This window comes from Syngnathus floridae, chromosome 6 (assembly GCF_059516105.1).
Source record: "Syngnathus floridae isolate MCC-2025c chromosome 6, RoL_Sflo_1.0, whole genome shotgun sequence".
Taxonomy (NCBI): Eukaryota; Metazoa; Chordata; class Actinopteri; order Syngnathiformes; family Syngnathidae; genus Syngnathus; species Syngnathus floridae.
The window spans coordinates 3,662,193-3,690,090 of record NC_142418.1 but is presented as its reverse complement, the minus strand read 5'-3'; the positions used below and the strand labels follow the sequence as shown (position 1 = coordinate 3,690,090).

At 42.0% G+C, this 27,898-nt stretch overlaps 1 protein-coding gene across 5 annotated transcripts; it reads left to right on the top strand.

Moving 5' to 3' along the window:
* The first annotated feature begins 13 nt into the window (after positions 1-13).
* prmt7 (protein arginine methyltransferase 7) lies at positions 14-27,691 on the top strand. Of its 5 annotated transcripts, none has more exons than XM_088379188.1 (19): positions 14-174; positions 561-688; positions 1,951-2,037; positions 3,020-3,056; positions 3,402-3,551; positions 8,614-8,722; positions 8,867-8,979; positions 9,772-10,001; positions 10,107-10,287; positions 10,358-10,485; positions 11,122-11,266; positions 11,335-11,418; positions 11,500-11,547; positions 12,226-12,315; positions 16,841-17,002; positions 18,276-18,350; positions 20,967-21,127; positions 26,929-27,025; positions 27,451-27,691. In XM_088379188.1, the coding sequence occupies exons 2-19, from the start codon at positions 594-596 to the stop codon at positions 27,607-27,609; spliced, it is 2,151 nt and encodes a 716-aa protein (XP_088235314.1). In that variant the 5' UTR covers positions 14-174; positions 561-593; the 3' UTR covers positions 27,610-27,691. The 5 variants fall into 5 exon arrangements, with proteins under 5 accessions (XP_088235314.1, XP_088235315.1, XP_088235317.1 ...); XM_088379189.1 differs by lacking the exon at positions 14-174 and adding an exon at positions 291-446; XM_088379192.1 differs by lacking the exon at positions 14-174 and adding an exon at positions 1,147-1,196 and having other exon boundaries at positions 493-688.
* Positions 27,692-27,898: the final 207 nt, after the last annotated feature.

The window sequence follows — 27,898 nt, the reverse complement described above, 5'->3', positions numbered from 1 at the left end:
GATGTGCTACATGGCGGACATGTTGGCAGGGGCAAAGTTCTCTTTGCCGAGTTTTTTTTTTTTTTTTTATAATTTTTTTTTTAATTTTAAGTCACACGCATGCACAGCGTCATATGTGCAAAGTGAACTCATGGTGCCTCACTACACCATCAACCATCCCCTTTCTTTAAAGAGGTATTGTCAATATGTCGTAACTTGGCCGTTTCTCAACCGATTTATGTGAGGTTTATATTTTTTTGTGAAAGCATGTGCAACCGTTGCGAAAATAACCAGCATCCATATGGTGTATTTGCCGTAACGTAATTGTATGGCAATATGCTTAATTTTGGAGCACAATGTATAAGAAGGCTTGTTCTTTCGAATTCCTTCCTGTCTACATAAGGAATGACCTGACGCTTTTGCCCCGACTAGCTTACGAAGCCGTGGCGTGCGGGCTTACCATTTATGTGGGTTATTATCTTTGACGACGATTGTGGCGTGAACTGCCTGTAATCCTGGATGTGTAGACTTAAACTTACAAGGAAATTATAATTTTAATTGATAGTTTTGTTTGTTTCCAGAAAGTCGAAAATTATTGAAGCGATTGCGCAGAAATGAAGGCATTCTGTGGACGAGTCAAACCGACAATTGAAGGTTTTGACTGCGTGGAGGAGAGCGAAGAGTACGACTATCACCAAGAGATTGCCAGGTAGCTCACATCACAACGTGTCTCGGGTTAGAAATTACTCAAATGAACTCAAATGAAGAAAACAATATATAGGGTTAACATAATCCAAATTAGAAGTGCAGCTATGTTTAATGTGCATCGTGTTTTTCCAGTCGATATTAATGCGCAATGGAAGTCGTTTTAATGTTTTGAAAGCAAGATAGCAGTGATTGGTGAATTTCTTGGGAAATGTAGTGAGCCAAGCAGTACTGCCCACCAGAATAATATAGCAATTCATAATAATTTGATGTTGCACACTCAGATTTTCTGCATGTTTGCCGTTGCATGAACACGCCCAACAAAACTTGAGTATCACTGGTCATTATTTGTAATGAATAAAACCGTATATAGCTTTTCATGTACTTGCCAAGCTTGGGTTGTGAAAAATAGTGAGATTCTTTATTTATTTATTTATTTATGGGTTTTTGCTCCCACTACAGCGCTCTGCAACCACCGGTCTGAGTTCCAGTACCAGTCTGCAGACCACTCGGTAACAGGCCATAGAAAAATTCTTAAAAAAAAACCTCACACACATTCTGTGGCAGTGCATACATACGTATACACCCAAATTGAATTTTATCACCACTGCAGGAATGGAATGGTTGCCGTACAACAAAACATCATCTGACCACAGCGGACCACTGCCCTACTATATCATCTTCCGTACACACCAATTCACTCTTACTAGAATTACTACTTCAGATATTAAAGGGACACAAAAGCGAAGATGGTTAATTTTTCACTAAGTAGCCCAGTTTGTAATTTTTTTGAGCAGGAAAATGAAAGTTAGCAATTTAGATTTTATCCATTCATTTTAGAAAAATAATGAAACAATGAATGCTTTTAAAAACACCCACTTTTAATGAGGAATAGGGCCACACAACCCTTCCCCTCTATAACTTCATTGTTGATGTCATAGAAAGAACCAATGTCAATTTCCCCATTGGAAATCATCGTACAATCCCTTAAAATCATACAAAAACCGCTATCGATTGGCACCAAAAGTCACATTGACATCTCTACTTATGACTACTTCAACATATCACAAGGATTAGCCTCTCCGTGGCTTATTTAAGAGCAACAAATGAGCAGCCTCTGCGAAATACTAAGTGCTCCGTTACTCCTATTTTCTTTCGCCAGTCCCCAACATATGTAAACATGACGTGTTCCAAAAGGCTTTATGTCATATGAATTGTTCATAGATCGTTATATATTCAATTGAAATCTGCCGCCTATCTGAAAAGGTGCTTTAAACGGCCACACTCAGCTGAAGGCCTCCTCATTGGAAGTCCGGTGCTCTATATCTTTCCAACGTGGAACCCAGGGGAAATGTAAGTCATATGAAGCCATAACAATTTTAATTGAATATATGCATAAAGATATACATTAGCAAACGGTAAGATCAAATGAGATTTTTTTTTTCAAAAAGTTCATTTGTGTGTATAAGTGTGCAAGTGTGGAGGATGGTTCCATAAAAAAACAAAAACAGCACAAACAAAGGGGGGCATACAGAGACAGTACGGTGACAAAAAACAGTAAAAAGGTGAATGGTCAGCGTTTTTGGAAATGTAATAGCGAATTCTAGAAGAAGAAAATATATAACGCCCTCCCAACTCTTCTTAATGACCAAAAATACGATAAATCATTTGTCTAAAAAATTGTAATTTGTACACCTCTGCATAAAATTCTAATGAAGATGTTCCCTAGTGTGTTGTGGCCAAGTTTGATTTGTCTAGACATGTCAGAGCCCATGCAGTGTGACATAATCCACAATTGGTATGCTGGTGTCTGGGACAGCTCACAACCACGAAAGTCTGGCATGTCAGAAGTTAGCCGCATAGTGTGACAATCTATCATTGACCAATATGAATACAGTGCCCTCCTACGACGAGAGATTGGACAAAATGTGTTTTTGGTGAAATGCGCCTGAACGTCCGGGCTCTTGTTACTGACACAGGCTATTATTACCAACAATGCTTGGTGGCGTAATTGGAGGGAGCTTATGTGTGTATGATCAGATGGCTGTTGTGAGAATAAAAATACATAACTCTAATAATAGAACAAAGCACAGTGTTTTACATGCTGAATTTTAACTGTAAACTCAAAACTTTCCAAGTCCTGTTTTTAGTATGTCAAATACTCTCATTAATGCAAGTCAAAGGGAAATTGAGTCTGTCATTAGCTTTAGCCAAGCAAGTCACGATCCTAAAATGTGACTCAAGTTGAGTCTGACTTCAGTCAACTCATGTGACTCGAGTCCCTCAACTCTGTTGTTTAGTTTATCTTGAATGTGTGGTTTTTTTTTTCTTCCAGGTCCAGCTATGCTGATATGCTGTATGATCATGACAGGGTGAGAGTGTTGGGGAAAAATTAAAAATATACCTGTGCAAGGAATTAAGTGATATTAGTCTACTGAAATGAATTAGTCTGCTGAGACACTGTGTTATGTGATCCAACCTTGATGTTAATCTATGGGAACACATGCTCTTAGGTTGATTTTGTTTGGGGAGAGGGGGGCATAAAACCTCTTTTTTTTTTTGTTTCTAATTTATATTAAGATGTCAATAACCACGTATTGTATCTTGGATTCAATAGTAAAAGTATTTTCTATTTTAATTATTATTACAGTAATTTACAATATGACTTTGGATGGGTTGCTTTCTTACCCTGAAGCAGATATGCTTTTCGTCTATAGAATAAAAAGTACTACCAGGGCATCCGGGCAGCTGTGGCCCATGTCCAGGCTAAGGGTGAGAGTGTCATTGTCCTGGACATTGGAACAGGAACTGGCTTATTGTCCATGATGGCTGTTACCGCTGGAGCTGACTTCTGCTATGCTGTGGAGGTAATTTTACAGCATTCTCCTTAACCTTTTAAAGGGGAACTCAAGGCAAACATTTTTTGCATAAATTTGTATGTTGCCCCCTTAGTCTAAACACTGTATTCTGATTAAGACGTATGTGGAATAATAAATCAAGCAGAACATGTGGAGGAAGGCTAGCCTTTCGTGGAATAAAATACAATAATTTGGCAACCCAATTCAGATTAGCTGCAGTTACACTATGAACTCAAAAAGTGTACTTGTTGAGTAAAATGATTATACCTGCCTTTTCAGGCATTCTGCTGTGTGCAGACAGTATGTTGACATTTTTCCAGGAATCCCACGGGTCACTGGAATCCTAAAGGATATTCCCATGAGATGGGAGTCAACTTTACTTTACCTTATAATCATGGGTTTTAGTTGGTACAACACAATACAGTACAGTGTACAGTAATTCAATGTATGTAAAGAATAAAAAAATAACGGCATAAGATGGGAGCTGCATAATTCAGTAGTTAAAAAACATTTTAAATAAGTAAAGGTTCCAGTGTTGGTTGTGGCTAACACAGCTAAACCTCAATTTTACGTGGACTTTGGGTTCCAGAATTTGGGAATCACGTTAACCCCAAAAGCAAGTTATTTAGAAAGTCTTGGAAGGGGAAAACATTTAGGGCCATGCATACCTGCAAACGGGAAATTGCAGTAGGGAAATACACGTTTGCATTTGGGGAATAACATCATGGTTCTGGGTGAATATTAATACAATATGATTATTAGTCTTTACCTGCCTCTGCTTACTGCCGGTGGGTTTGTTCCATTGTGGTAATGTACAGGGTCCGGCAAAATAATCTGACACATTTGTAGGTTTAATAAAATGCAAATAATTTTAAAGTTTTTTTTATTTTCGAAAAGTACAGTGGGGGAAATAAGTATTTGACCCCTTGCTGATTTTGCAGGTTTGCCCACTTACAAAGAATGCAACGATCTACTATTTTAATCATATGTACATTCTAACAGTGAGAGACAGAATCCCAAAGAAAATTCCAGAAATTCACATCATATGAATTTATAAAAAATGATAACCGTCTGATGAGGAAAAACAAGTATTTGAATCCCTGGACAAACAGCATGTTAACATTTTGTAGAAAAGCCATTATTGGCCAGCACAGATGTCAAACGGTTTTTATAGTTGGTGACAAGCTTTGTGCACATTTCGGCAGGGATGTTGGCCCACTCCTCCCTGCAGACAGCCTCCAAATCATTCAGGTTCTGAGGTTGTCACCTGGCAACTCGAATTTTAAGCTCCCTCCAAAGATTTTCAATTGGATTCAGGTCTGGAGACCTGAATGCCGTTTTGTTTAGTTTTGTTTTATTTTCGTTTCCTTTTTGAATAATGGTATTTTGTTTCAGTTGCTAACATGAATTGGACTGGTGAGTATCGCCCTTTCATTGTGGAAACGTTTATCAAGAACTAATCTGTAACTGCAACACAACGAGCGTTCCGTTTGTGCTTCAGACTTGGTAGACATGATCCCGTACCTGCCCGAAACACGATCTTGTTATCGATTACTAACTTCAGAGCCAGTGGATCAGCATTGAAACGAAAAGCAACTGGCCGTCCTTGCACCGCCAGAATTCCAGATGAATGTGGCAGCTGTAAGACCAAAATAACATTATTCAAAAACAAAACGAAAATGAAATGAAACAAAACAAAATGGCATTATATGTACTTTTCGGAAAAAAAAAAAATCTTTGATTCATTTGCATTTTAATAAACCTACAAATGTGTCAGATCATTTTTGCCGGACCCTGCACAACCTTTATGTTATTGCTGTGGTCCCTTTAAGCACGATGAACAACGGCTTGACAGGAGTTTAGCAGTGCCATGTTACTGAGGAACACGAAAGGAGAAAAAGAACGACACTCCGTTGCGTAGTCTACAGTAGAAACTGCCTCTTGTTTTTTCACACTGCAATTTATACAATATCGTCCATTTAAAATACAATGACAAAAAAATTGGGGTCCATGACCAAACCATGTTAGACAGAAAGTTGCGTACAATTGAAGCGTGTAAAATCAAGGTTCAGCTGTAGCCACACAATGGCTGTGAGACTGAGAAGTTTGTTCGTTTACTGAAAAGAATAGCGTATAATTCTTCACAAGTGGCATCTTATCTAATACACAAAGATTTACCTTAGCAACAGACAACAGTCACCCTTGAGCCAACCATGTCTTGTACTAGTCATACCACAGGAATCTTATCCGACTGGGCCCAAGTTGAGCATTAATTATTTTTCCAATATGGTGAGTGAAGAATGCACTGTCCTCCATGATTATTGGCACTCCTGATTGAGATGTGATTTTTATTTATTTATATTTTAACAATTCATTTTTATATCCATATAATATAGCACCAAACAAAAAGAGTGGGGAAATCCAACCTTGAATTAAAATGTATGTATCACATTAATAAATTCTTCTGTTTTACGTTTTACTGATTCAGTTGTGGTCTATATAAAGTGGAACAGCAATGCTTTTATCAGAATTCCTCATTTTGATAACAAGTACCTCTTTTATGCTTGTTCTGAGGCGCGGCTGAGAGCAAGCCTTTTTGGTGCGGACTCTTTAAATGCAAATGAGATACTTCACGCCCCACTCCCTCCAGGCCGCAAGATGTGCGCTTCCCATGTTATTTTTAGTATAGCTGATCACTTCACATGCTTTTATATCTTTATCTTGAACATATTCAAAACATAAAAAATAGAGAAAACATCAAATAAAGCAATTAACACTTTAAAGCACCATATCCAAGTCCACTGTCTGCTGTATGTACACTTGCTCCATTTTTGCTCCTCTTATATTTATTATTATTATTTATTATTTGTTTATTTATCATTTATTCAACACTCTTATTTATTCATTGTTTGTGCCTTCTTGTTTTTTTTTGGTGTTGCTTGTACGCATATGTGTACTATCTCACCAAGGGATAGTGGGAACGTAATCTTTGTGTGTCTTAGTATATAAAAAAAAAAAAAAAAAATCGACGATAAAGCAGACTTTGACTTTGATAAAACAACCCAAAAAATTATATTTTCAGACGAAACTGGATGAGGGCGCTCTAAATTTCACCGTTGGCCGTGACTCATCAACTGGGTGGGCTTAAGAAAAATGGCACCAAAAAGAAACTCATATTTTGCAGGTTACAAACTTCAAGTTGTAAAATATGCAGCTGAAAACAGTAATCGAGCAGCAGAAAGAAAGTTTGGAGAACCGTGATGTACCAATGGATTACTATTTCAAGTGACGTCAGTGGCGCGGCGCGGCGGTTATTTACATACAAACGTACCCACATAAGGACTACCGGCATCATTAGCGGTGATCATTTCTAAGTGACACGGAGGACAAAGAGTTTGAAGGAATTAAGGATTTGGAGTGACATAGAAGGTTTGAAAAACTATTATGGCTTTTCCGCACGCCCGGTCCTACTCTACTGAGTCGGGGGCCGGCGCTCGGCCGAGTGGCTGTTCGCGAACGGTGCGTGGGGCTCGGACATGGCCATTATGCACGCCTGGTCCTATACCATGGAGCTCTCGTGTCTGGAAGTCCACGCCGTTTGTTTTGTTTAATAAAGAGCCGTTTACCAAACCCACGTCTATCCTTGTACTTTGTTAACGCTACAACATAGTTATATAGTAGATCTGTGGAATAAAGACGAGGCTGACGTCAGGGCGCACGCGCGGCGATGTTGACAAAGGACGAGGAATTTGATCGATGGATTTAATGGATTTAAAGTGCACGGATGGTTTGATAATATTATTGGCTTGTATTATAGTTATTTGAAATATAGTTTATCTATCGTTATATGAGCCTGTGGAATATTTTGAAGTGCAAGCGCCCTCAGCCGTGCGCACCCATTGTTGACAAAGAACGATCGATGGATTTAATGAATTGGAGTGACACCGATGGTTTTATGAACATGTTATTCATGTAATAGTCGTCCTTAATCACTCTATATGTTACGTCAGGCCCGTTCTCAGCTCTTTGTTTGTGTTTGTCGCGTTAGCATACCTATCGTTTAGCCTGTTGTTGCTATTTAATGAATTGGAGTGACACCGATGGTTTTATAAACATGTTATTCATGTAATAGTTGTCCTTAATCACTCTATATGTTACGTCAGGCCCGTTCTCAGCTCTTTGTTTGAGTTTGTCACGTTAGCATACCTATCGTTTAGCCTGTTGTTGCTATTTAATGAATTGGAGTGACACCGATGGTTTTATAAACATGTTATTCATGTAATAGTTGTCCTTAATCACTCTACATGTTACGTCAGGCCCGTTCTCAGCTCTTTGTTTGTGTTTGTCACGTTAGCATACCTATCGTTTAGCCTGTTGTTGCTATCGTTTAGCCTGTTGTCGCTCGTTCATGACTGTTATTGGTGTGGGATTTTGTCGAATAAATTGCCCCCAAAATGCGACTTATACTCCGGAGCGACTTATATATGTTTTTTTTCACTTTTTGGGGCATTTTATGGCTGGTGCGACTTATACTCCGGAGGGATTTATAGTCCGGAAAATACGGTACACAATAAAATGAATATAAAAGCAAAAAAAGTGGATTTTCTATGATATGTCTGTGTTTTTTTTTCAATGGGGAGAACATCCCACATTAAAAATACTTTTACATGATATTTTAAAAATTACGGTAATCGTTCTGATTCTTTTATATCCATTCTTTTAGGTATTTTCAGTTTTGTTTTCCAGTTAGCACTAAAAATGCTTGCGCAATCCGGATGACTGACTGACGGATGGACGGCCGGATGGGCGGACAGACAGATAGATACTGGATGGAAACAAGATGAAAACTAGATGGCTGGATACTGGATGGATAGATACTGGATGAATGGATACAGGATGGATACTGTATCTTATTATTATCAAAACCATATTACCCTTATTATGAAATGTGCTACAGAAAAAAAGGGCAGATTCAGAATTATCTTAAAAAAATCATCTAGAAAAATTGCCCTGCAAATCTAATTTAAAAAAAAAAAAAAAAAAGTAAACTAATGTCTATATTTGTCTGCAGGTTTTCAAGCCTATGGCTAAGGCCGCTAAGTGCATTGTGGAGAAAAATGGCTTTGCTGACAAAATCAAGATTATCAACAAACACTCAACTGACGTTACTGTTGGGCCAGGTTGTATATAGATTTGAATACTCCTATTATTATGCTGTATTGTTTCGATGTTTAGCAAGTGAAAGTTGCATTCATCAATGTCTTCATCTTTCATGGAAATGTGTCCTTCAAGTGATTAGATGTGTTGTTTGTGATCAATATCAGGTGAAGATATGGAAATGAAGGCCAATGTCCTCATCACAGAACTTTTTGATACAGAGCTGATTGGTGAAGGGGCTCTGCCGAGCTATGAACATGCTCACCAGAATCTTGTTCAGGTAACATGAACATTTGTAGATTTGCTTCATTCTTATTTTTTAAATTATTGTTGCCTAAAACCTTCTGCACAAATTGAAACATTCCCAGTTTTGTACTCTGGAAAGTTAACTTTTGAATACCAACTATTAATTAAAATGACGTGAGACAACTTCCTTGTTGAACAAGTGTATGAATTTTTTTTTTGTAGAGCATTAAAATCTGCTTGGAACTGCACATTAAATACTGTATGACAGATAAAAGCATCGCTTTTGTAGGTAACGCAAAACACATTGGATTATAACTTGGGATATCTGATTTTCCTAACTGAGATCGAAATGGTCCCGCATAAATCTTTCTTTTTCTTTTGGGCTCCATGTCACAATGGCTTGAAGGGAAGTGTGCTTCGAGAGATGACATGAAAGATAATTACACTAAAAAAAGAATGTACTTCAATTATTTTGCTATAACATAATCACAATATGAGTGGGTTAAAAAAATTACAAAAACAATACATTATATTATTGTTATAGTTTCTGGAAAATTATATCGCTCAGAAAATGTATCGATTTTATGTGACCCGCATAGGCATCTGTATTGATCACATCACCGATTTGCACACTGACACGGGTTTTCGTGCTATGGGCTCCACAGTCAACACATTCGCTGAAACATCTATATGTTGCTACCATCACTTTTTAAATGGTGTTATATGTGTAAATAATGAATATTGCAACACATTTGCCCTGTCTAATGACAAAAGTAGTCACTTGAAAAGTGAATATAGAAAATCCATTTTTCCCTCCTCCTTCTAGAAAGGTTGTGTGGCAGTCCCACACCGGGCCACTGTCTATGCCCAGCTGGTGGAGTCACAACTATTATGGAGCTGGGCTCAGCTGCAGCCAATAGAGGTGCAGGGCACTCAATTGTTGCCCCCGCCTGCTGTAGCCAACTGCAGCGGCTCTCATGCAGTATGTGACATTCAGCTCAGCCAGATTTCACCCCATAGCTTCACTGCTTTGGGTCCAGTCTGCACGATGTTTAGGTATGAAGCATCTGGTCTTTTAATAAATATTACCATCGCCAGTAATTATTAGTTAATGATTTTTATGTATTTTTATTGTTTTTCCATGAAACCTTTGCTAATCAGTGTGGACTTTAGTAAGCCTATAAGCAGTGCCCCCCAGTCCTACTCCTCTCAGTTTGTGGCTCAAAGCAGTGGTCAGGCTCAAGTGGTGCTCTCCTGGTGGGACCTAGACATGGATCCCAGTGGAACCATTGTGTGTACCATGGCTCCCAGCTGGACATACCCACAGCCAAAGATGGCTCCAGTAAGTTAAACAAGTCTTGTCCCATCAATGTCGGCTGTCATGTGTGCTCAACTGTGGTGGTTTGTGCTAGTGGCGAGACCACTGGATGCAGAGTGTTTATTTCCTGCCTATTGAGTGCAAGGTGGCAAAAGGAGAAGATCTGAGTCTAAATGTTGACCACGATGACTACAGTTTGTGGTACAGCCTCCAGTCTCACAGGTACAACATTGTTTACCCATACATTAATAAAGATATAACAAAAAGTTACTTTTCGGTTTTCTCTGTCAAGGTTCGCCATTATGGAGGAGCTTCTAAATTGTTGTGTATAGTTGTATTAAGTTAAAAGTTGCTCTTTATTTGCTTCATTTGTGTGAGATGATTTTGCGAGGGAGGGCAAAAGAGCATTAGTAGCTCTTGAATGGATGTGTGTTCTCAGAGATGGGCACACACATGCACGCACCTTAACAATGTGGAACAACCTGGAAAGCAGTCAGTCCACCAATGGAAAACAAATGTTGATACAGCTCAATTTACATACACGTTAAAAGAATCAGATGCAAAACAGAAAAGAATGGAGACGTAGGTGGGCCCAAGCCAAGTGCCGTAACACTTAGCTGTTAACACAATCACCGTCCAATCACCAGATATGTTTTCGCATTTCATTGTATTCTTTGAAAACTGCAATAGCTTCTTGGAATATTAGGCATACAGCCGTTAATAACTTCTGTGAAAAAGTTATTTTGCTGTCCACTCTGGCACTTACTGTCTACTTTCCTTTTCTTTGGTATGTTCATTCACAATAGGCAGCAAATAGCAACGAGTGAATAAAGCTAATTAAAGGCAATTTTTTCCAAGGGAAAACAGACCCGAAAGACAGGACAACGTGATTCGCTCCCGGCCGTCCTGTACATGCCAGGCCCACCTGGTTTGGAACAGACCACGATTTGGTGAACTTAATGACAAAGTTCGCACAAAGAGCTATGTCAATGCACTGCACAGTGTAAGTGAACCGAACTGTCTGATATTACCTGTATGTGTGGTATTTCTTTTTAATTGTGCTAACTCCAGGTGCTGAAGGAGGACAGCATCTGTCTCGGAGTGAGTGATGGAAGTCTTCTTCCTGTGTTTGCACAGCTCTTGGGAGCCAAAAAAGTATGCTATGATCGTTTTTGCTTCCCCTACACAACACTCACTTAAATTGACTTGTTCTCTTTTCTCACTAATTCTTCTCAGGTCTGCAGTTTGGAAAACTTCAGCATGACGAAACAGGTTATTGAGCAGGTCAGCATATGTGTAAAAGTACAATAGAATGTCAAAGGTTGAATACTCTTAAATAGAATGAACTCTTTCGGGTTAGGGTTAGCATGCATGACAGACCAGTACAGTGTATGACATTGCACTGATCCACCTGTCAATCTCCAGCTTCATCTTCCCTTCTCTTGTTTTAAATACTTAAACTTCTCCACTTGGGGCTTGATAGTGTCCCCAACCTGAAGAAAGCACATCATCCTTTTCTCACATAGTATCACAGGCTCAGGTTTGAAGGTTCTGATTTTCATCCCAACCACTCCAGTGATGGTTGATAATCTCAATTCTATAAAGTCAACAGAACCACATCATCTAAAAAAATAGGGATGTAATAGTACTGAGTCCACCAACCGGGACCGCCCCATCCCCTTGGCTGCGCCTAGAAATTCTATCCGTAAAAGTTGTGACCAGAATCAGTAACAAAGGGCAGCCTTGGGAGAGTCCAATCCGCATTGGAAACTATTCCAACTAACTGCTGACACTGGTCGTACAGGGACAGCCGTCTAGGAGCACCCACACGAGTATTTCCTAAGTATACAGTCCAACGCCAAAAAGTCCAAAAAACACATTGGACTGGTTGGGAAAACTCCCATGTTCCACTGTATTCATAGCTTTAAAAGTGCAGCTGATGTTCCCCCATTCTATCACCAGGTCCTGGAAGCCAACTCAATGAGAGGACGAGTTGAGCTGCTGGATATCAGGCCTGAGCAGCTGACCAGTAAAGATTTAGGAGGAGAGCAGGTATCTTTCATGACCACTAAACTACTGCAACAATATCTTTGATTTCCAATTCCTAAAATTCATCATAAATTCGTAAAATTCATCATGAATATGAACACACTGTATTTAATGGAATTGTTAATACTGCATTCAGCATCTCTGAGAGTAGGGCTTTGCAGCCAGCTTCTGTTTGATGCACCATGGCTGCAGTAGCATCACAACATTGGCGATAGTATCGGGCAGATGCCTGGCAGAACAGACTTCAAATACTGATGAACAACAAGAATATCCCCTGAAAACCTGAAGTTTTTTTTTTTTGTAACAAGGTGTGCGCAGTTATATATATATACATATATATCTATCAAATCAGTCATATTATATATATATATATATATATATATATATACATATATATATATATATATATATATATATATATATATATATATATATATATTCATTCAATATAATCCGAAGTTCATTCAATATATTCAAGGTTCATTCAATATATTCAAGGTTCATTCAATATATTCCGAAGTTCATTCAATATATTCAAGGTTCATTCAATATATTCAAGGTTCATTCAATATATTCAAGGTTCATTCAATATATTCCGAAGTTCATTCAATATATTCCGAAGTTCATTCAATATATTCCGAAGTTCATTCAATATATTCCGAAGTTCATTCAATATATTCAAAGTTCATTCAATATATTCCGAAGTTCATTCAATATATTCAAGGTTCATTCAATATATTCAAATATTAATTTCCTGAACGGCATGCCATAATATATATATATATATATATATATATATATATATATATATATATATATATATATATATATATATATATATATATATATATATATACATACACACACACACACATATACACACATTTGTCTAGGGTCACCCATGGCAAAAGGGTCCTAGGTGAGGGGCCAGACAAAGCACGGCTCAAAAAGCCCCTTATGAAGAAAAACATATATGGACTCAGATTTCCCTCGCCCGGACGTGGGTCACCGGGGCCCTCCTCTGGAGCCAGGCCCGGAGATGGGGCTCGAAGGCGAGCGTCTGGTGGCCGGGCCTTCGCCCATGGGGCCCGACCGGGCACAGCCCGAAGAGGAAACGTGGGTTCCCGTTTCCATGGGCTCACTACCTGTGGGAGGGGCCAAAGGGGTTGGGTGCATTGTGAGCTGGGCGGCGGCCAAAGGCAGGGACCTTGGCGGTCCGATGCCCGGCTGCAGGAGCTGGCTTTTGGGACATGGAACGTCACCTCTTTGGCTGGAAAGGAGCCTGAACTGGTGTGCGAGGCAGAAAAGTTCCGACCAGATATAGTCGGACTTACCTCCACACACAGTTTGGGTTCCAGTGCTAGCCCTCTCGAGAGGGACTGGACTCTCTTCCACTCTGGAGTTGCCCACGGTGAGAGGCGTCAAGCAGGTGTGGGTATACTTATTGCCCCCCGGCTGGGCGCCTGCACATTGGGGTTCACCCCGGTGAACAACAGGGTAGCCTCCCTCCGCCTTCGGGTGGGGGTACGGGTCCTGACTGTTGTTTGTGTCTATGCACCAAACAGCAGCTCAGAGTACCCACCCTTCTTGGGGTCCCTGGAGTAAGTGCTGGAGAGCGCTCCTTCTGCGTTTTCTATTGTTCTACTGGGTGACTTCAATGCTCATGTGGGCAATGACAATGAGACCTGGAAGGGCGTGATTGAGAGGAACGGCCCCCCCGATCTGAACCCGAGTGGTGTTCTATTATAGGACTTCTGTGCTCAACACGGATTTTCTATAATGAACACCATGTTCAAACATAAGGGTGTCCATGTGTGCACTTGGCACCAGGACACCCTAGGCCGCAGTTCGATGATCAACTTTGTAGTCATGTCATCGGATTTGCGGCCGCATGTTTTGGACACTCGGGCGAGATAGGGAGAGGGGCGGAGCTGTGAACTGATCACCACCTAGTGGTGGGTTGGCTCCGATGGTGGGGAAGATGCGGGTCCGACCTGGCAGACCCAAACGCTCTGTGAGGGTCTGCTGGGAACGTCTGGGAGAATCCCCTGTCAGGAAGAGCTTCAACTCCCACTTCCGGCAGAGCTTTTCCCACGTCCAGGGGGAGGCAGGGGACATTGAGTCCGAGTGGACCATGTTCCGCGCCTCCATTGTTGAGGCGGCTGACCGGAGCTGTGGCCGTAAGGTCGTTGGTGCCTGTCGTGGCGGCAATCCCCGAACCTGCTGGTGGACACCGGCGGTAAGGGATGCCGTCAACCTGAAGAAGGAGTCCCATCGGGCCGTTCTGGTCTGCGGGACTCCGGAGGCAGCTGACAGTTACCGGATGGCCAAGCGTAACGCGGCTTTGGCGGTTGCTGAGGCAAAAACCCGGGCGTGGGAGGAGTTTGGCGAGGCCATGGAGAATGACTTCCGGACGGCTAAGAGGAAATTCTGGTCCACCATCCGGCGTCTCAGGAGGGGAAGCAGTGCAATGTCAACACTGCAACAGTGGGGATGGCGTGCTGCTGACCTCGACTCGGGACGTCCTGAGTCGGTGGGGAGAAGACCTCCTCAATTCCACCTACACGCCTTCCATTGAGGAAGCAGGGCCTGGAGACTCTGAGGCGGACTCTCCAATCTTTGGGGTCGATGGCACTGAGGTAGTTAAAAAAACTCCTCGGTGGCAAGGCCCCCGGGGGTGGATGAGATCCGCCCGGAGTTCTTAAAGGCTTTGGATGTTGTGGGGCTGTCATGGCTGACATGCCTCTACAACATTGCGTGGACATCGGGGACAGTGCCTCTGGATTGGCAGACTGGGGTGGTGGTTTCCCCTCTTTAAAAAGGGGAACCGGATGGTGTGTTCCAATGACAGGGGAATCACACTCCTCAGCCTCCCTGGTAAGTTCTATTCAGGGGTGCTGGAGTGGAGGGTCCGTCGGGAGGTCGAACCTCGGATTTAGGAGGAGCAGTGTGGCTTTCGTCCTGGCCGTGGAACAGTGGACCAGCTCTACACCCTCGGCAGGATCCTCGAGGGTGCATGGGAGTTCGCCCAACCAGTCCACATGTGTTTTGTGGACTTGGAGAAGGCATTCGACCGTGTCCCTCGGGAGGTTCTGTGGAGGGTGCTTCGGGAGTACGGGGTGCCGAGCCAACTGATAAGGGCGGTTACCTGTATCATCGATGCCAGAGTTTGGTCCGCATTTCCGGCAGTAAGACGGATTCGTTCCCAGTGAGGGTTGGACTCCGCCAAGGGTGCCCTTTGTCACCGGTTCTGTTCATAATTTTTATGGAATATAATTTTTCTAGGCACAGCCGAGGCGTTGAGGGGTTCCGGTTTGGGGACCTCAGCATCGCGTCTCTGCTTTTTGCAGACGACGCGGTGCTGTTGGCTTCTTCAGGCCGTGATCTCCGGCTCTTACTGGAACGGTTCGCAGCCGAGTGTGAAGCGGTCGGGATGAGGGTCAGCACCTCCAAATCCGAGTCAATGGTCCTCGGTCAGAAAAGGCTGGAATGCCCTCTCCGGATCTGGGATGAGATCCTGCCCCAAGTGGAGGAGTTCAAGTATCTTGGGGTCTTGTTCACGAGTGAGGGGAAGATGGAGCGCGAGATCGACAGGCGGATCGGTGCAGTGTCGGCAATAATGCGGACTCTGTACCGGTCTGTCGTGGTAAAGAGAGAGCTGAGCCCAAAGGCAAAGCTCTCAATTTACCGGTCAATTTACATTCCTACCCTCACCTATGGTCACGAGCTATGGGTTGTGACCGAAAGAACGAGATCCAGGATAGAAGCGGCTGAAATGAGTTTTCTCCGCAAGATGTCCGGGCTCTTCCTTAGAGATAGGGTGAGAAGCTCGGTCATCCGGGAGAGACTCGGAGTAGAGTCGCTACTCCTCCACGTTAAGAGGAGCCAGATGAGGTGGCTCGGGCATCTCATCAGGATGACTTCTGGATGCCTCCCTGGGGAGGTTTTCCGGGCACGTCCCACCGGTAGGAGACCCCGGGGACGACCCAGGACGCGCTGGAGAGACTATGCCTCTCAGCTGGCCTGGGAACGCCTTGGGATCCCCCAGGATGAGCTGGATGAAGTGGCTGGGGAGAGGGAAGTCTGGGAGTCTCTCCTAAAGCTGCTGCCCCCGCGACCCGACCCCGGATAAGCGGAAGAAGATGGATGGATGGATGGATGGATCGATACATACATATGTATGTTCCCGCTCTGTCACGATGTGCGTGTGAATGATGTTCGTCTCTATGTGCCCTGTGACTTACTGGCGTTCAGGGTGCAGCCTGCTTTTATCCCAAAGTCATCTGGGAGAGGCTCTAGCATCCTTGGGACTCTGAAGAGGCTAAGTGGTGCTGAAAATTACTGAATTATAAGCGCCTGACCTCTTTAAAAGGCTGATATTAACTCTTTTAAAGAGTCAAAAATCATTAGAAAAAGACAAAACATAAAATGCATGTAAATATAGGCTATACAACAGAAGAAAAGAAGTCAACCTTTTGTGCAGTATAAGTATATAAATTACACTGAAGTTAACCTCTTTTCGCTGCAGATTTCACTGCTTATAGGTGAACCATACTTCTGCACAAGCCTGCTACCATGGCACTCTTTGTACTTTTGGTACTGCCGCACCATCCTTGCGGGCCTTCTTCGACCCAATGCCACCATCCTGCCCTGCTCTGCCACTCTTCACATGGTGGCAGTAGAGTTCCAGGTACAGTATGAAAGTTGGTCATATTGTCAGTTTTGTATGCTTTTATTTTAATTAGTCCTTCGTAAAATTGGGAATGTGGAGAAAACAAATTGCATATGAACATCATTAATTTTAACTGGTTCAGAGTGTCCTTCCCTTGCCTACTGCCCGATGACTGCTGGAATAGGCTCCAGCACGCCCGCGACCCCGTGGGGACAAGCCGTACAGAAAATATATGGATGGGTTCATTGCACAGTCTCTTTGAAGAACATGTGTGAGTGAATGAGACACAATTGCTGCCAATGACAGCAGTGGTTTGCACTGGCGGTAACAGCAATACAGGACAGAAGAAGGAAGCATGAGAGACACAGCAGATGGAAAGAAAACGGAAGTTATTTTGGATTATGAAACAGTGAGCAGATCCGGAATAAGATTGAATGTTTTTTTTTTTTGTTGGTTTTTTTTCACCATGATGTGAGCATGGGGCGGCACGGTGGGGCACTGGTTCGCCTCACAGTTCAGAGAATGCGGATTCAATTCCACCTCTGGCCTTCCCTGTCTTGAGTTTGCATGTTCTCCCCGTGCCTGCGTGGGTTTTGTCCGGGCACTCCGGTTTCCTCCCACATAGCAAAAAACATGCTTGGTAGGCTGATTGAGCACTCCAAATTGCCCGTAGGTGTGAAAGTGAGTGTGGATGGTTGTTCGTCTGTGTGCCCTGCGATTGGCTGTCAACCAGTTCAGGGTGTCCCACACCTACTGCCCGATGATTGCTGGTATCGGCTCCAGCACCCCCTCGACTCCTGTGGGGACATGCGGTACACAAAATAGATGGATGGGTATGGGCATGTTGGCGCTATATATACCATATTGGCCTGAATATAAGACAGTGTTTTTTGCATTGAAATAAGACTGAAAAGTGGGGGTCGTCTTACATTCGGGGTCTAGACACACAACGTCAGATGGCGCCAGATCTCTTTAAAGTCAATGCTGAACTTAACTCCCCAGGCCAAAGCGAACCCCTGTCACGAAGAATAAAAATAAAAATAGCGGTAGCACGAAGATTTGAATGTGTCAAAATACTTGAAAAGGTCATGTTGCCTTATGCTGAAGAGGACCTTTATGATTTCACATCATCAATAAATACAAAAGGAGATTCGCATCCATACATGAAACCAAACCAAACCGCAGGGATGTGGAGTTGGCTGTTCTCACATTAGTGTGACACTGTATGAGAATTGAGATTTAAAGTGCCACATAATGATGGTGTTGACATGTCATTTTACTTGTTTGCTAGGATTTATGGAGGATACGTGCTCTGTGTGTTACATGTGAGGGATTTGATGTCACGCCTATGGATGAAATGATCCAGGTAAAATGAAACATTTTATTATTACAATTAAGGATCTTTGCTACCACATTTTTTTCCCACCCCATATGTTCGAGTTCTCAACTCCTCAGTAATCAACGATACCAAGTAACCGATAACACTAGTACTTGTAATACATAACACTTCTATTAAACCAATGACGGACGATGTTAAAGGAAGACCTTTTTTGCAAAATAATACTGACAATGCTCTGAGTCTTAGTGTTGGTTCAAAATAAATTGAAGTGCAAATTTAAGTTCAACAGTTACCTCTGAAGCATAACGAGTATGTTGGAAAATAAAATTGGGCAATACAGCTGGATATTTTCTCACAATGTGTTAAATATCAGCCAATATTGATGAGTACCGTATTTTCCGCTCCATAAGCCGCACTTAAAAGCCTTTAATTTTCTCGTAATTAAGTCTGCGCCTTTTAACCCGAAGCAAAATACAGTATAGATATATTTGCCTATTGAATATTAAAAGAAAGTAAATAATATTGATTCAACATAAATTGAAATTCTAAGCATTAATATAAATCTTATATAAACATTCAGTATACCGTATTTTTTGGACTAAACGTTGCGGTTTTTTTCATAGTTTGGGTGGGTGGGGCGACTTATTCTGAGGAGCGACTTGTATGTGAATATTTTTACAAATTTTCAAAATAAAAAATAAAAAAAGTGAAACCGCGATAAATGAACCGCGACGTAGTAAGGGATTACTGTAATTTGAATTTCAAGTGAGGTCAGCGGCGCGGCGGTTGATTACATAAAGGACAAAGATTCGATCACGGGATGACGAAGATGACGAAGGGCCCCACGTACTACCGGCATCATTAGCGGCTTTGTTTGTAAGTGAGACGGAGGACGAAGAGTTTGAAGGATTTAATGATTTGGAATGACACAGAAGGTTTGAAAAACTATTATGGCTTTTACGCACGCCCAGTCCTACGGAGCTCTCTTTCATCTCTGTGGAGCCGTTTACCAAACCCACATCTTTCCTTTTACTTTGTTAATGCTACAATATAGTTATATACTAGATCTGTGGAATAACAACGAGGCTGACATCAGGGCGCACGCGCGGCATTGTTGACAAAGGACGAGGAATTTGATCGATGGATTTAGTGATTTGGAGTGACACAGATGGTTTGATAATATTATTGCTTATATAATAGTTATTTGATATATAATTTATATATCGTTATAGGGGCTTGTGGAATATTTTTAAGTGCAAGTGCATTGTTGACATAAAGGACGATCGATGGATTTAATGAATTGAAGTGACACAGATGGTTTTATAAACATGTTATGTAAGTTATTTGAATAATGTTACGTCAGGCCTCTTCTCAGCTCTTCATTTGTGTTTGTCACGTTAGCATACCTATCGTTTAGCCTGTTGTTGCTCGTTCATGTCTGTTCTTGGTGTTGGATTTTGTCGAATAAATTTCCCCCAAAATGCGACTTGTACTCCGGAGCGACTTATGTTTTTTTTCACATTATTGTGCATTTTACGGCTAATGCGACGTATATTCCGGCGCGAATTTTAGTCCGAAAAATACGGTACTTACAATTTGCATCTTGTAAATTGAATCTGATTGGGCATATCAGAGTATTGCACTGGTTAGCATGTCGCTTCACAGATCAGAGGTGCAGGGTTTGATTCCAGCTCCAGCCTTCCTGTGTGTTTGCATGTTCTTCCCGTGCCTGCGTCGGTTTCCTCCGAGTGCTCTGGTTTCCTTTCCCACATTCCAGACATTCATGATAGGCCAATTGACCACTCCAAATTGTCCGTAGGTGTAAGGGTGAATGGTTGTCTGTGTGCCTTGTGATTGGCTGGCAACCAGTTCAGTGTGTGACCCACCTTCTGCCCGAAATCAGCTGTGAGATGAGGATAAGCGGTTCAGATAATGGATGAATAGCCATTTACTTCCTGACAGTATAATGGCCATGACAGGGTGCCTTGGTATCGGTGACTGCTCTTGACTGCCATCACGAATAACTTATCCAAAGCATGATTTGTAGAGGCTTAATACTGATATCTGGTATCGATACTTGCCATTCCTAATTACAATCATGGATTTGAATGGTGCGGCTCGGTGGTGCACTGGGTAGCACGTCCGCCTCACAGTTAGGAGGGTACGGGTTCGATTCCACCTCCGGCCCTCCCTGTGTGGAGTTTGCATGTTCTCCCCGGGCCCGCGTGGGTTTTCTCCGGGCACTCCGGTTTCCTCCCACATTCCAAAAACATGCTTGGTAGGCCGATTGAAGACTCCAAATTGTCCCTAGGTGTGAGTGCGATTGGTTGTCTGTCTCTGTGTGCCCTGCGATTGGCTGGCAACCAGTTCAGGGTGTCCCCCGCCTACTGCCCGATGACGGCTGGGATAGGCTCCAGCACGCCCGCGACCCCCGTGGGGACTAAGCGGTTCAGAAAATGGATGGATGGATGGATGGATGGATTTGAATGGTCTGTAAACTGAAAACTAAGTAGAACAAAACTAAGTGTTGATGCCTGTGACAAGAGTTATTTTGATCTTGCACTTGTTTTTGCTATGGTTCCAAAAAAGGGAGTATCTCCTTTCGTACGGGGTTTAAAAATAAATGCTATTTTGTATTTTCAGAAGTCATTGGATATTCAGGAGTCTCGCGAGGCAGAGCCCCACCCTCTGTGGGAGTATCCATGTCGTGCTTTGACTCAGTCCACAATTGTCATGACCTTTGACTTCACCCACTGTATCCCTCAACAGCCTATCATCAGCCAAGGCGCTCTACCATTCATAAGGTATGCTTGATATTATGACGAAAGGAATCTTATTTTTAATTCGCCCAATACAACCGAACGATTTATCGTTTTGGGACCAAAATACCGTATTGGCCTGAATATAAGACAACCCTGATTATAAGATGATGCCCTCTTTTTCAAGAGTTCCCTCCAATTTGAAAAAATACTTTTTGACTCATTTGAAAAAATATTTTTTGTACACCAAATTAAATTTTTATACAGACAATAATTATAGTACATCTGAAACAAATGATGACAATATATTCGAGCAAATAAGCATGTTATTTTGTGTTAGAATTTTGCTCACTCTAACTTATTTTTGCAAGAACCACACGGGAGACAGTATGCCCTTTTTAAGCACTTGCAAGTGGAGAGTACAGCGATGATCGAATGAGGTCTGACTTTGGATTCTTGCAAGAGAGTATTTATTGAGAGAAAGCAGGGTGGGAGTGACATTGGACATGTTTGGTGGTCACCTCAGCAACTGGTTAATCAGTGCGGAGGGTCCCAGCTCATTGTTTTACAAGGTTGTGGAAACAGAAACTAGTGGAGCATTTTAGATGACTAACTAAGCAAGAATGTTTCCACACCATTTGGAAAGTTTCAACAACTGAATGGTTAAACTTTTCAGAGTCAAGGAAAGGTAAAAGGTTTAAACAAAGTTAATAATTCTAGTCTACATTCCAACATAATCATACGATCAAAATAATCTGTAAACCCTAACATTTTGCCTCATTCAAATCATGCAAAAACTGTCTATCACATCTTGATATCTGAACAAGCTAATTGGTAATGCCACTGCTAGGCGCTAAACTTGCATGTGCTGCCACAACTCGTACGTAAATCTGTGTATTGCATCAGCAATGAGCTGCGTGATACAAATTTCCACCATGGTTACAAAACTACCCCACTAACAAGCAGCTCTGATAGGCCACCTCATCAGGCCACTATAATATTTCCCCCCACCACTATTACAGTACATTTACATTTCGTCAACAAAACATGCAGTAGGTGTGAGCAGCAAGCAGGAAGCACAAAACAGTACAAGTAGAAAAGTTAAATAAATGGTCATTATTATCAACTACTCTCGACTGTATTTATACAGCACTTTAAAGAAACCACTGCTACATTGACTTGGTTGTAGAAGGGGCAAAATTAAAAGAACAAAAACACAGGTAAAATGATAAAATTTATGATATGAACAGTAAAAAAACAAGAATAGTAAGACCAAAATGAAGACTCTGAGTCAAATGCCAAAGAATACGGTCATCACTCACTACTTCGCAGTTCATTTATTGCGGCCTCAGTACATTGTGGGTTTTCATGAAAACAAATATTGCAGATATATTCGGTACATCACGTTTTTTTGCGGCGTCACTTGGAACGCGGGGCTTTGTCTGCCCATATGACTTTACAGCACACTATTGGTCGGTAGAAGACCAATGGGAACATGTTGATCTCTATCCTTGCTGATGATTGGCTTAGAGCTGTAAGAGCAGCTCCAACCAGGCTTTATCGCAATCTCCTGCTACGTATCCACTCCTCCACTTTGTTTGTGTCAGCAGAATCAGCAGCATCTCTGATTCGCGCTTTGTTTTGTTGTCACAAACGAGGCAAGACAACCAAATGAAACACCGGCTCTGTATTTGGGTAAAGTTTAAAGGAAACAAGAAGGGCTGGAATGCCGGCAGAGAAGGACTACGAGGCAAGCTGACGAGCCGGTCAGCGAGCTCGTGTTGTGCATCATCAAAGCAGAAGGGCATAGCAAGCTATTTAAAAAATATTTAAACATACAATAATGTATTTTAAATTATAAAAGTTTAAAGTTTAAAATTAAATTATAGAAGTCTTGTGCGATGCCCTCGCGCTGGGCTGCGGGGGCGCGTCAGCCGGTCAGCACGGCAAGAGCAGAGCAGAGCCGTGACACGATTACACCTTAAAATGTTTAGGAAAGTGTTTAAAATACAAGAACATATTTAAAAGTACAATAGAGTGTATGAAAATAAAATTATAAGTCTTCCTGCAGATGCCGTCGCGCTGGTAAACAGCACATCACAAGACTGTTGAAATAAAAAGCACTAAGTTTATTTGTCAACGTGAACATTTTAAAGTGAAACACCCACAATCACAATTGAATAAAACCTCTGGGAGTTCTTAAAAATGTTCCCTTTGTAAAAAGTCAAAAGATAGGACCAAATGTGAAAGAAAATTCCAGTATTAATCTAAATACTACATTCCTGCAATTCCACTGTGTAAAGTTGGATACGCTCCTATTTAATGTGGTTCCAGCCAGATGTCTGTGAAGTTATTGATCACCCAAGCATTTAATTAACATGTTAAAATCACTCGCCGTGTCATATGTTTTTACCCAGTTGTTGTCCCGGGTGTTAATCGGATCCTCTAGGACAGGGGTGTCAAACTCATCAGCATTGTGTGACGCATCATAGTCATAGTTTCCCTCGGAGGGCCATTATGGCTGTCAACGTCTTCTATATACACATAAGCTACACAACAAACTGATGAATACCGTATTTGCCGGTGTACAGGTCGACTCGGTGTATAAGTCGACCCCCTAAAATTCGACGGAAATTTACGATTTTATGATATATCCTTTGTATAAGTCGAGCTCAATTGTTGCATTATATTAAACTTCAAAATTCAATATGCGAAATTTATTGACGAAATGTGTTCAAATTCCGGGAGGCCGTGCGCATGCGGCTGTTTATAAGCACCGCGGAGGAGATCGCGGCCGGCGAGCTCGCGCACGCCACCCGGCACCAACGGGAGGCAGGTGTTGTGCTCGATTTGGTTCCCCCGTGAGATTTTGTTCTCCCTGCCGCGGGAGCGCGCACGCCTTGTTTGGAAAGCGAAAAACCGATCCCGTACGGCGTCGTACGGCGTCAGCACTATGTTGTTTTCAATAAAAACATGAAGAATTCACGTTTGCGTCAGTCAATTTTAATTTTTATAAAGGATTATTCTCATTTGATGTCTTTAAATTCATCCGCGTTCTGCCATTGAAGCGGGGTGCATTCAAAGACCAGTCGTAAAGACGGAACACTCACTCACTTCACCAAAAAGCAACGATATAATTACGTGAGCTCTTTGCATAAACCTCGATGCAAAGAAACTCCTCCTTTTGGGTACCGTTACATGCTACAAGGAGTACCTGTTCAAATTTGCCACACTACCTGAGCAGACCCCCAGGAAGACAGAAAAAAAACAGCTGGAGTCTAGGACTCACCGTTCTCAAAATAAGGGGGGGGGGGGACATATCCTCACGGGCCACCCGTGAGGATATGTTCCCCCCCTGTAATTTGGGCCAGGAATGAGGGAACCTGTTCAAATTTGCCACACTACCTGAGCAGACCCCCAGGAAGACAGAAAAAAAGCCAGTCGATGTCCAGGACTCACCGTTCTCAAAATGGGAGGGGGGCACAAATATTCACGCCTTGACATTTTTTATAGCGTTTCTGTTACAATTTTTATCCCACCACCTTTCACTTTGCTTGGGACAAAAGGAGCCTTCAGAACTGAAATTTCTTCTCAATTATTCATTCAAATCAATTCACTCAAATCATTGTCGTTATGAAAGATTTGATCACAAAACGTGTGTGGCTTTTTCTTCAATGAAAACGTTTGACATTGCTAGAGTGTCAGCTTTTAATTATATTGCGCTGTCATTTTAAAGCAAATTAATAAATGCAACAATATTAATTCGCTTTGAAAATACCTGAGTAATAAAATGGATGGATGAATGATGATTACAATTAAGAATAAAGTCTCCTTTGTAATATATACTCCTTGTAGCATGTAACGGTACCCAAAAGGAGGAGTTTCTTTGCATCGAGGTTTATGCAAAGAGCTCACGTAATTATATCGTTGCTTTTTGGTGAAGTGAGTGAGTGTTCCGTCTTTACGACTGGTCTTTGAATGCACCCCGCTTCAATGGCAGAACGCGGATGAATTTAAAGACATCAAATGAGAATAATCCTTTATAAAAATTAAAATTGACTGACGCAAACGTGAATTCTTCATGTTTTTATTGAAAACAACATAGTGCTGACGCCGTACGACGCCGTACGGGATCGGTTTTTCGCTTTCCAAACAAGGCGTGCGCGCTCCCGCGGCAGGGGGAACAAAATCTCACGGGGGAACCAAATCGAGCACAACACCTGTTATAGCTCCAGGCCGAGCGGATCGGCACTTTATAAGCACCGCGGAGGAGATCGCGGCGCCTCATTGGACTTCCAGCGGCCGACGAGCTCGCGCACCCGCCCGGCACATCCGGGAGGCCGTGCGCACGAGCCAAGTGGCCAAAAATAGCCCCCGCCGAGCGGATCGGCTGTTTATAAGCACCGCGGAGGTGGTGGCGGCGCCTCATTCGACTTCCAGCGGCCGGCGAGCTCGCGCACCCGCCCGGCACATCCGGGAGGCCGTGCGCACGAGCCAAGTGGCCGAAAATAGCCCCCGCCGAGCGGATCGGCTGTTTATAAGCACCGCGGAGGTGGTGGCGGCGCCTCATTCGACTTCCAGCGGGCCGCGCACTCGCGCACGCCGCCCGGTTCAAATTTTCTAAGTGCAACGCACAATGAGATGCATGAGAAACGGCCTTGGTTACCATCACATTTGAAGCGATGAATACGAAGTTAAATTTTATGACTCGGTGTATAAGTCGAGGTCGATTTTTTTCGGTCGATTTTGGATCGAAAAAGGTCGACCAATACACCGGCAAATACGGTAACTAGTTTTGAAATAAGAGACTAGTAAAAATAGTTCAAATATTTTAAAAAGACGAATAGTAATGAAAATCTCTACCAACGTCTATTTTTGAAAAGTAAAAACGATTTGTAATTTGAGTAATCACACAAAGTTGGTGCAAAATTTGTCTTCGCGGGCCACATAAAATGTGGCGGGCCGTGAGTTTGACACCTATGCTCTAGGACACGTGTCAAACTCAAGGCTCGGGGGCCAGATACGGCCCGACACAACATTTTATGTGGCCCGCAAAGACAAATTGTGCATCAAATTCACTATAATAGTCAATACAAAAATTGCAAATCGAGTTCACTTTTAAAAATCATCTTTTTAAAATATTTGAACAGTTTTTACTAGTCTCTGATTTAAAAACTAGTTATTCATCAGTTTGTTTTGAAGCTTATATTGAATATGAGTCGTCACATACATTTATTTGGGTTGACAGTCATAATGGCCCACCAAAGAAAACTATGACTTTCATTCGGCCCGTGACAAAAATGAGTTTGACACTTCTGCACTAGGACAAGGGTGCTAAAGTATGACCTCTATAAAAGTGCCAAAATTGGCATTCAAAAATCCATCACTCCTCTTGTTTATTTTAGACTATGACTGCAATAGACTTTTTTTTTTTACGTCTTGGTGTGCTACACATGCCTGCCAAAACATATCAATTTAGATCGACAGGGTGAACCCCTTTTTATCACTCAGGTTGTAACTGGACGGCATTAATGGAGCAGCAAAAAATAGCTAAATAATGAATATCAGCCATGTGTTGTATGAGGTCTGCATTAGAATATCAAAGCCTCTTGTATGATGTTTTCATATGCTCCCCAAAGTCAGCTAGGATCGGTTCCAGCTCACTTGTTAGTAATTAAAAGAAACAGAAATGAAAATTGACTAATGAATTCCTTAATTCCCATGGAAAATGTCCATAGTTTTCCCCCCATCAAGTAAAAGTTCAGCAAATTTTTTCTTCCTTTGTGTATGAGAAGTAATTCCTTGGAAAATAAAGTAAGTTACTGGTAATGCTCATTCTCTTCCAGAAGTGGCAACTGCCATGGTGTAGCAATGTGGTTGGAGTACCACCTAACCCGGGACATTACAGTAAGCGTGGGCTTAACTGAACCAATCACTGAAGAGGTATGTTACAGGTTTATTTTTTGACTATGCGCTTAACATATAGCCAGGGGGGGGGGGGGTGGGGGGGGGGGGAGACCACCATGTTTTCTTTAATAACTTGTTCATTTTGATGTCTGGTGTCACAAATAGTGCTATCAAGTGACTGACACAAAAAACAGAATGGCTAAAAGCACCTGTTTTAGCAATACATTGCCAGGCTTCTAATGTAAGAACTTACCAAGTGATTTCGATCATTGGCAAGACAATCTTCGGAAAATGTCTCTATCAGCTTTTAAATTCAATTGTCATGAGCTGTTTTTGTTTTCTTTGATCTATTTTATTTTAGAAGGCATTTAAAATGAACATTAAACTGAAGTCACAAAGAGGTGTATTATTTTTCCGTCACTGTATGTTGGAAAATTTAACTGTTGTGTCACCTGTTGCAGGGCCACTGTGTGTGGAGTCGCCATAGTAAACAAGGAGTATATTTCTTCAGATCGGGATGGGAGAATTCTGCCAATGACAGAGCTGCTTTGTTTTACAACTTTACCTTTGAGCCCAGTTCAGGAGACATCAAGATGGACTTCAATTGCAAGTCTCATTGATATTGTTGAATTAAAAACTTTTTACAGTTATGTATTTGTTCACAAAGAATAAATTGGCTGTCGTGTCGACTCTGAAATATAAGCAGCAGAGGTGGGCGTTACGTCAGTACTGACTGATTATGTTTTTTAGTCCAGAAAGCAAGATATGGCTTTTGTCTGTCGAATGTCTTGGAGCTAACACTTTGTACTGTAATTAGGTTTCTGTCAATCAAAAACTGGCTTGTAATAATTCTGTAAGGTTCGTTGATGAACGTAACATTTCATTTTAATGACTGACAACTCAAAATTT

Bases quoted from the DNA above. Each gene is read 5' to 3' on its own strand.
- prmt7 (XM_088379188.1), top strand. From the start codon at position 594: ATGAAGGCATTCTGTGGACGAGTCAAACCGACAATTGAAGGTTTTGAC. The intron at 3,552-8,613 runs GTAATTTTACAG...ATTTGTCTGCAG, and splicing joins ACTTCTGCTATGCTGTGGAG to GTTTTCAAGCCTATGGCTAA. The intron at 12,316-16,840 runs GTATCTTTCATG...TTTTCGCTGCAG, and splicing joins AAGATTTAGGAGGAGAGCAG to ATTTCACTGCTTATAGGTGA.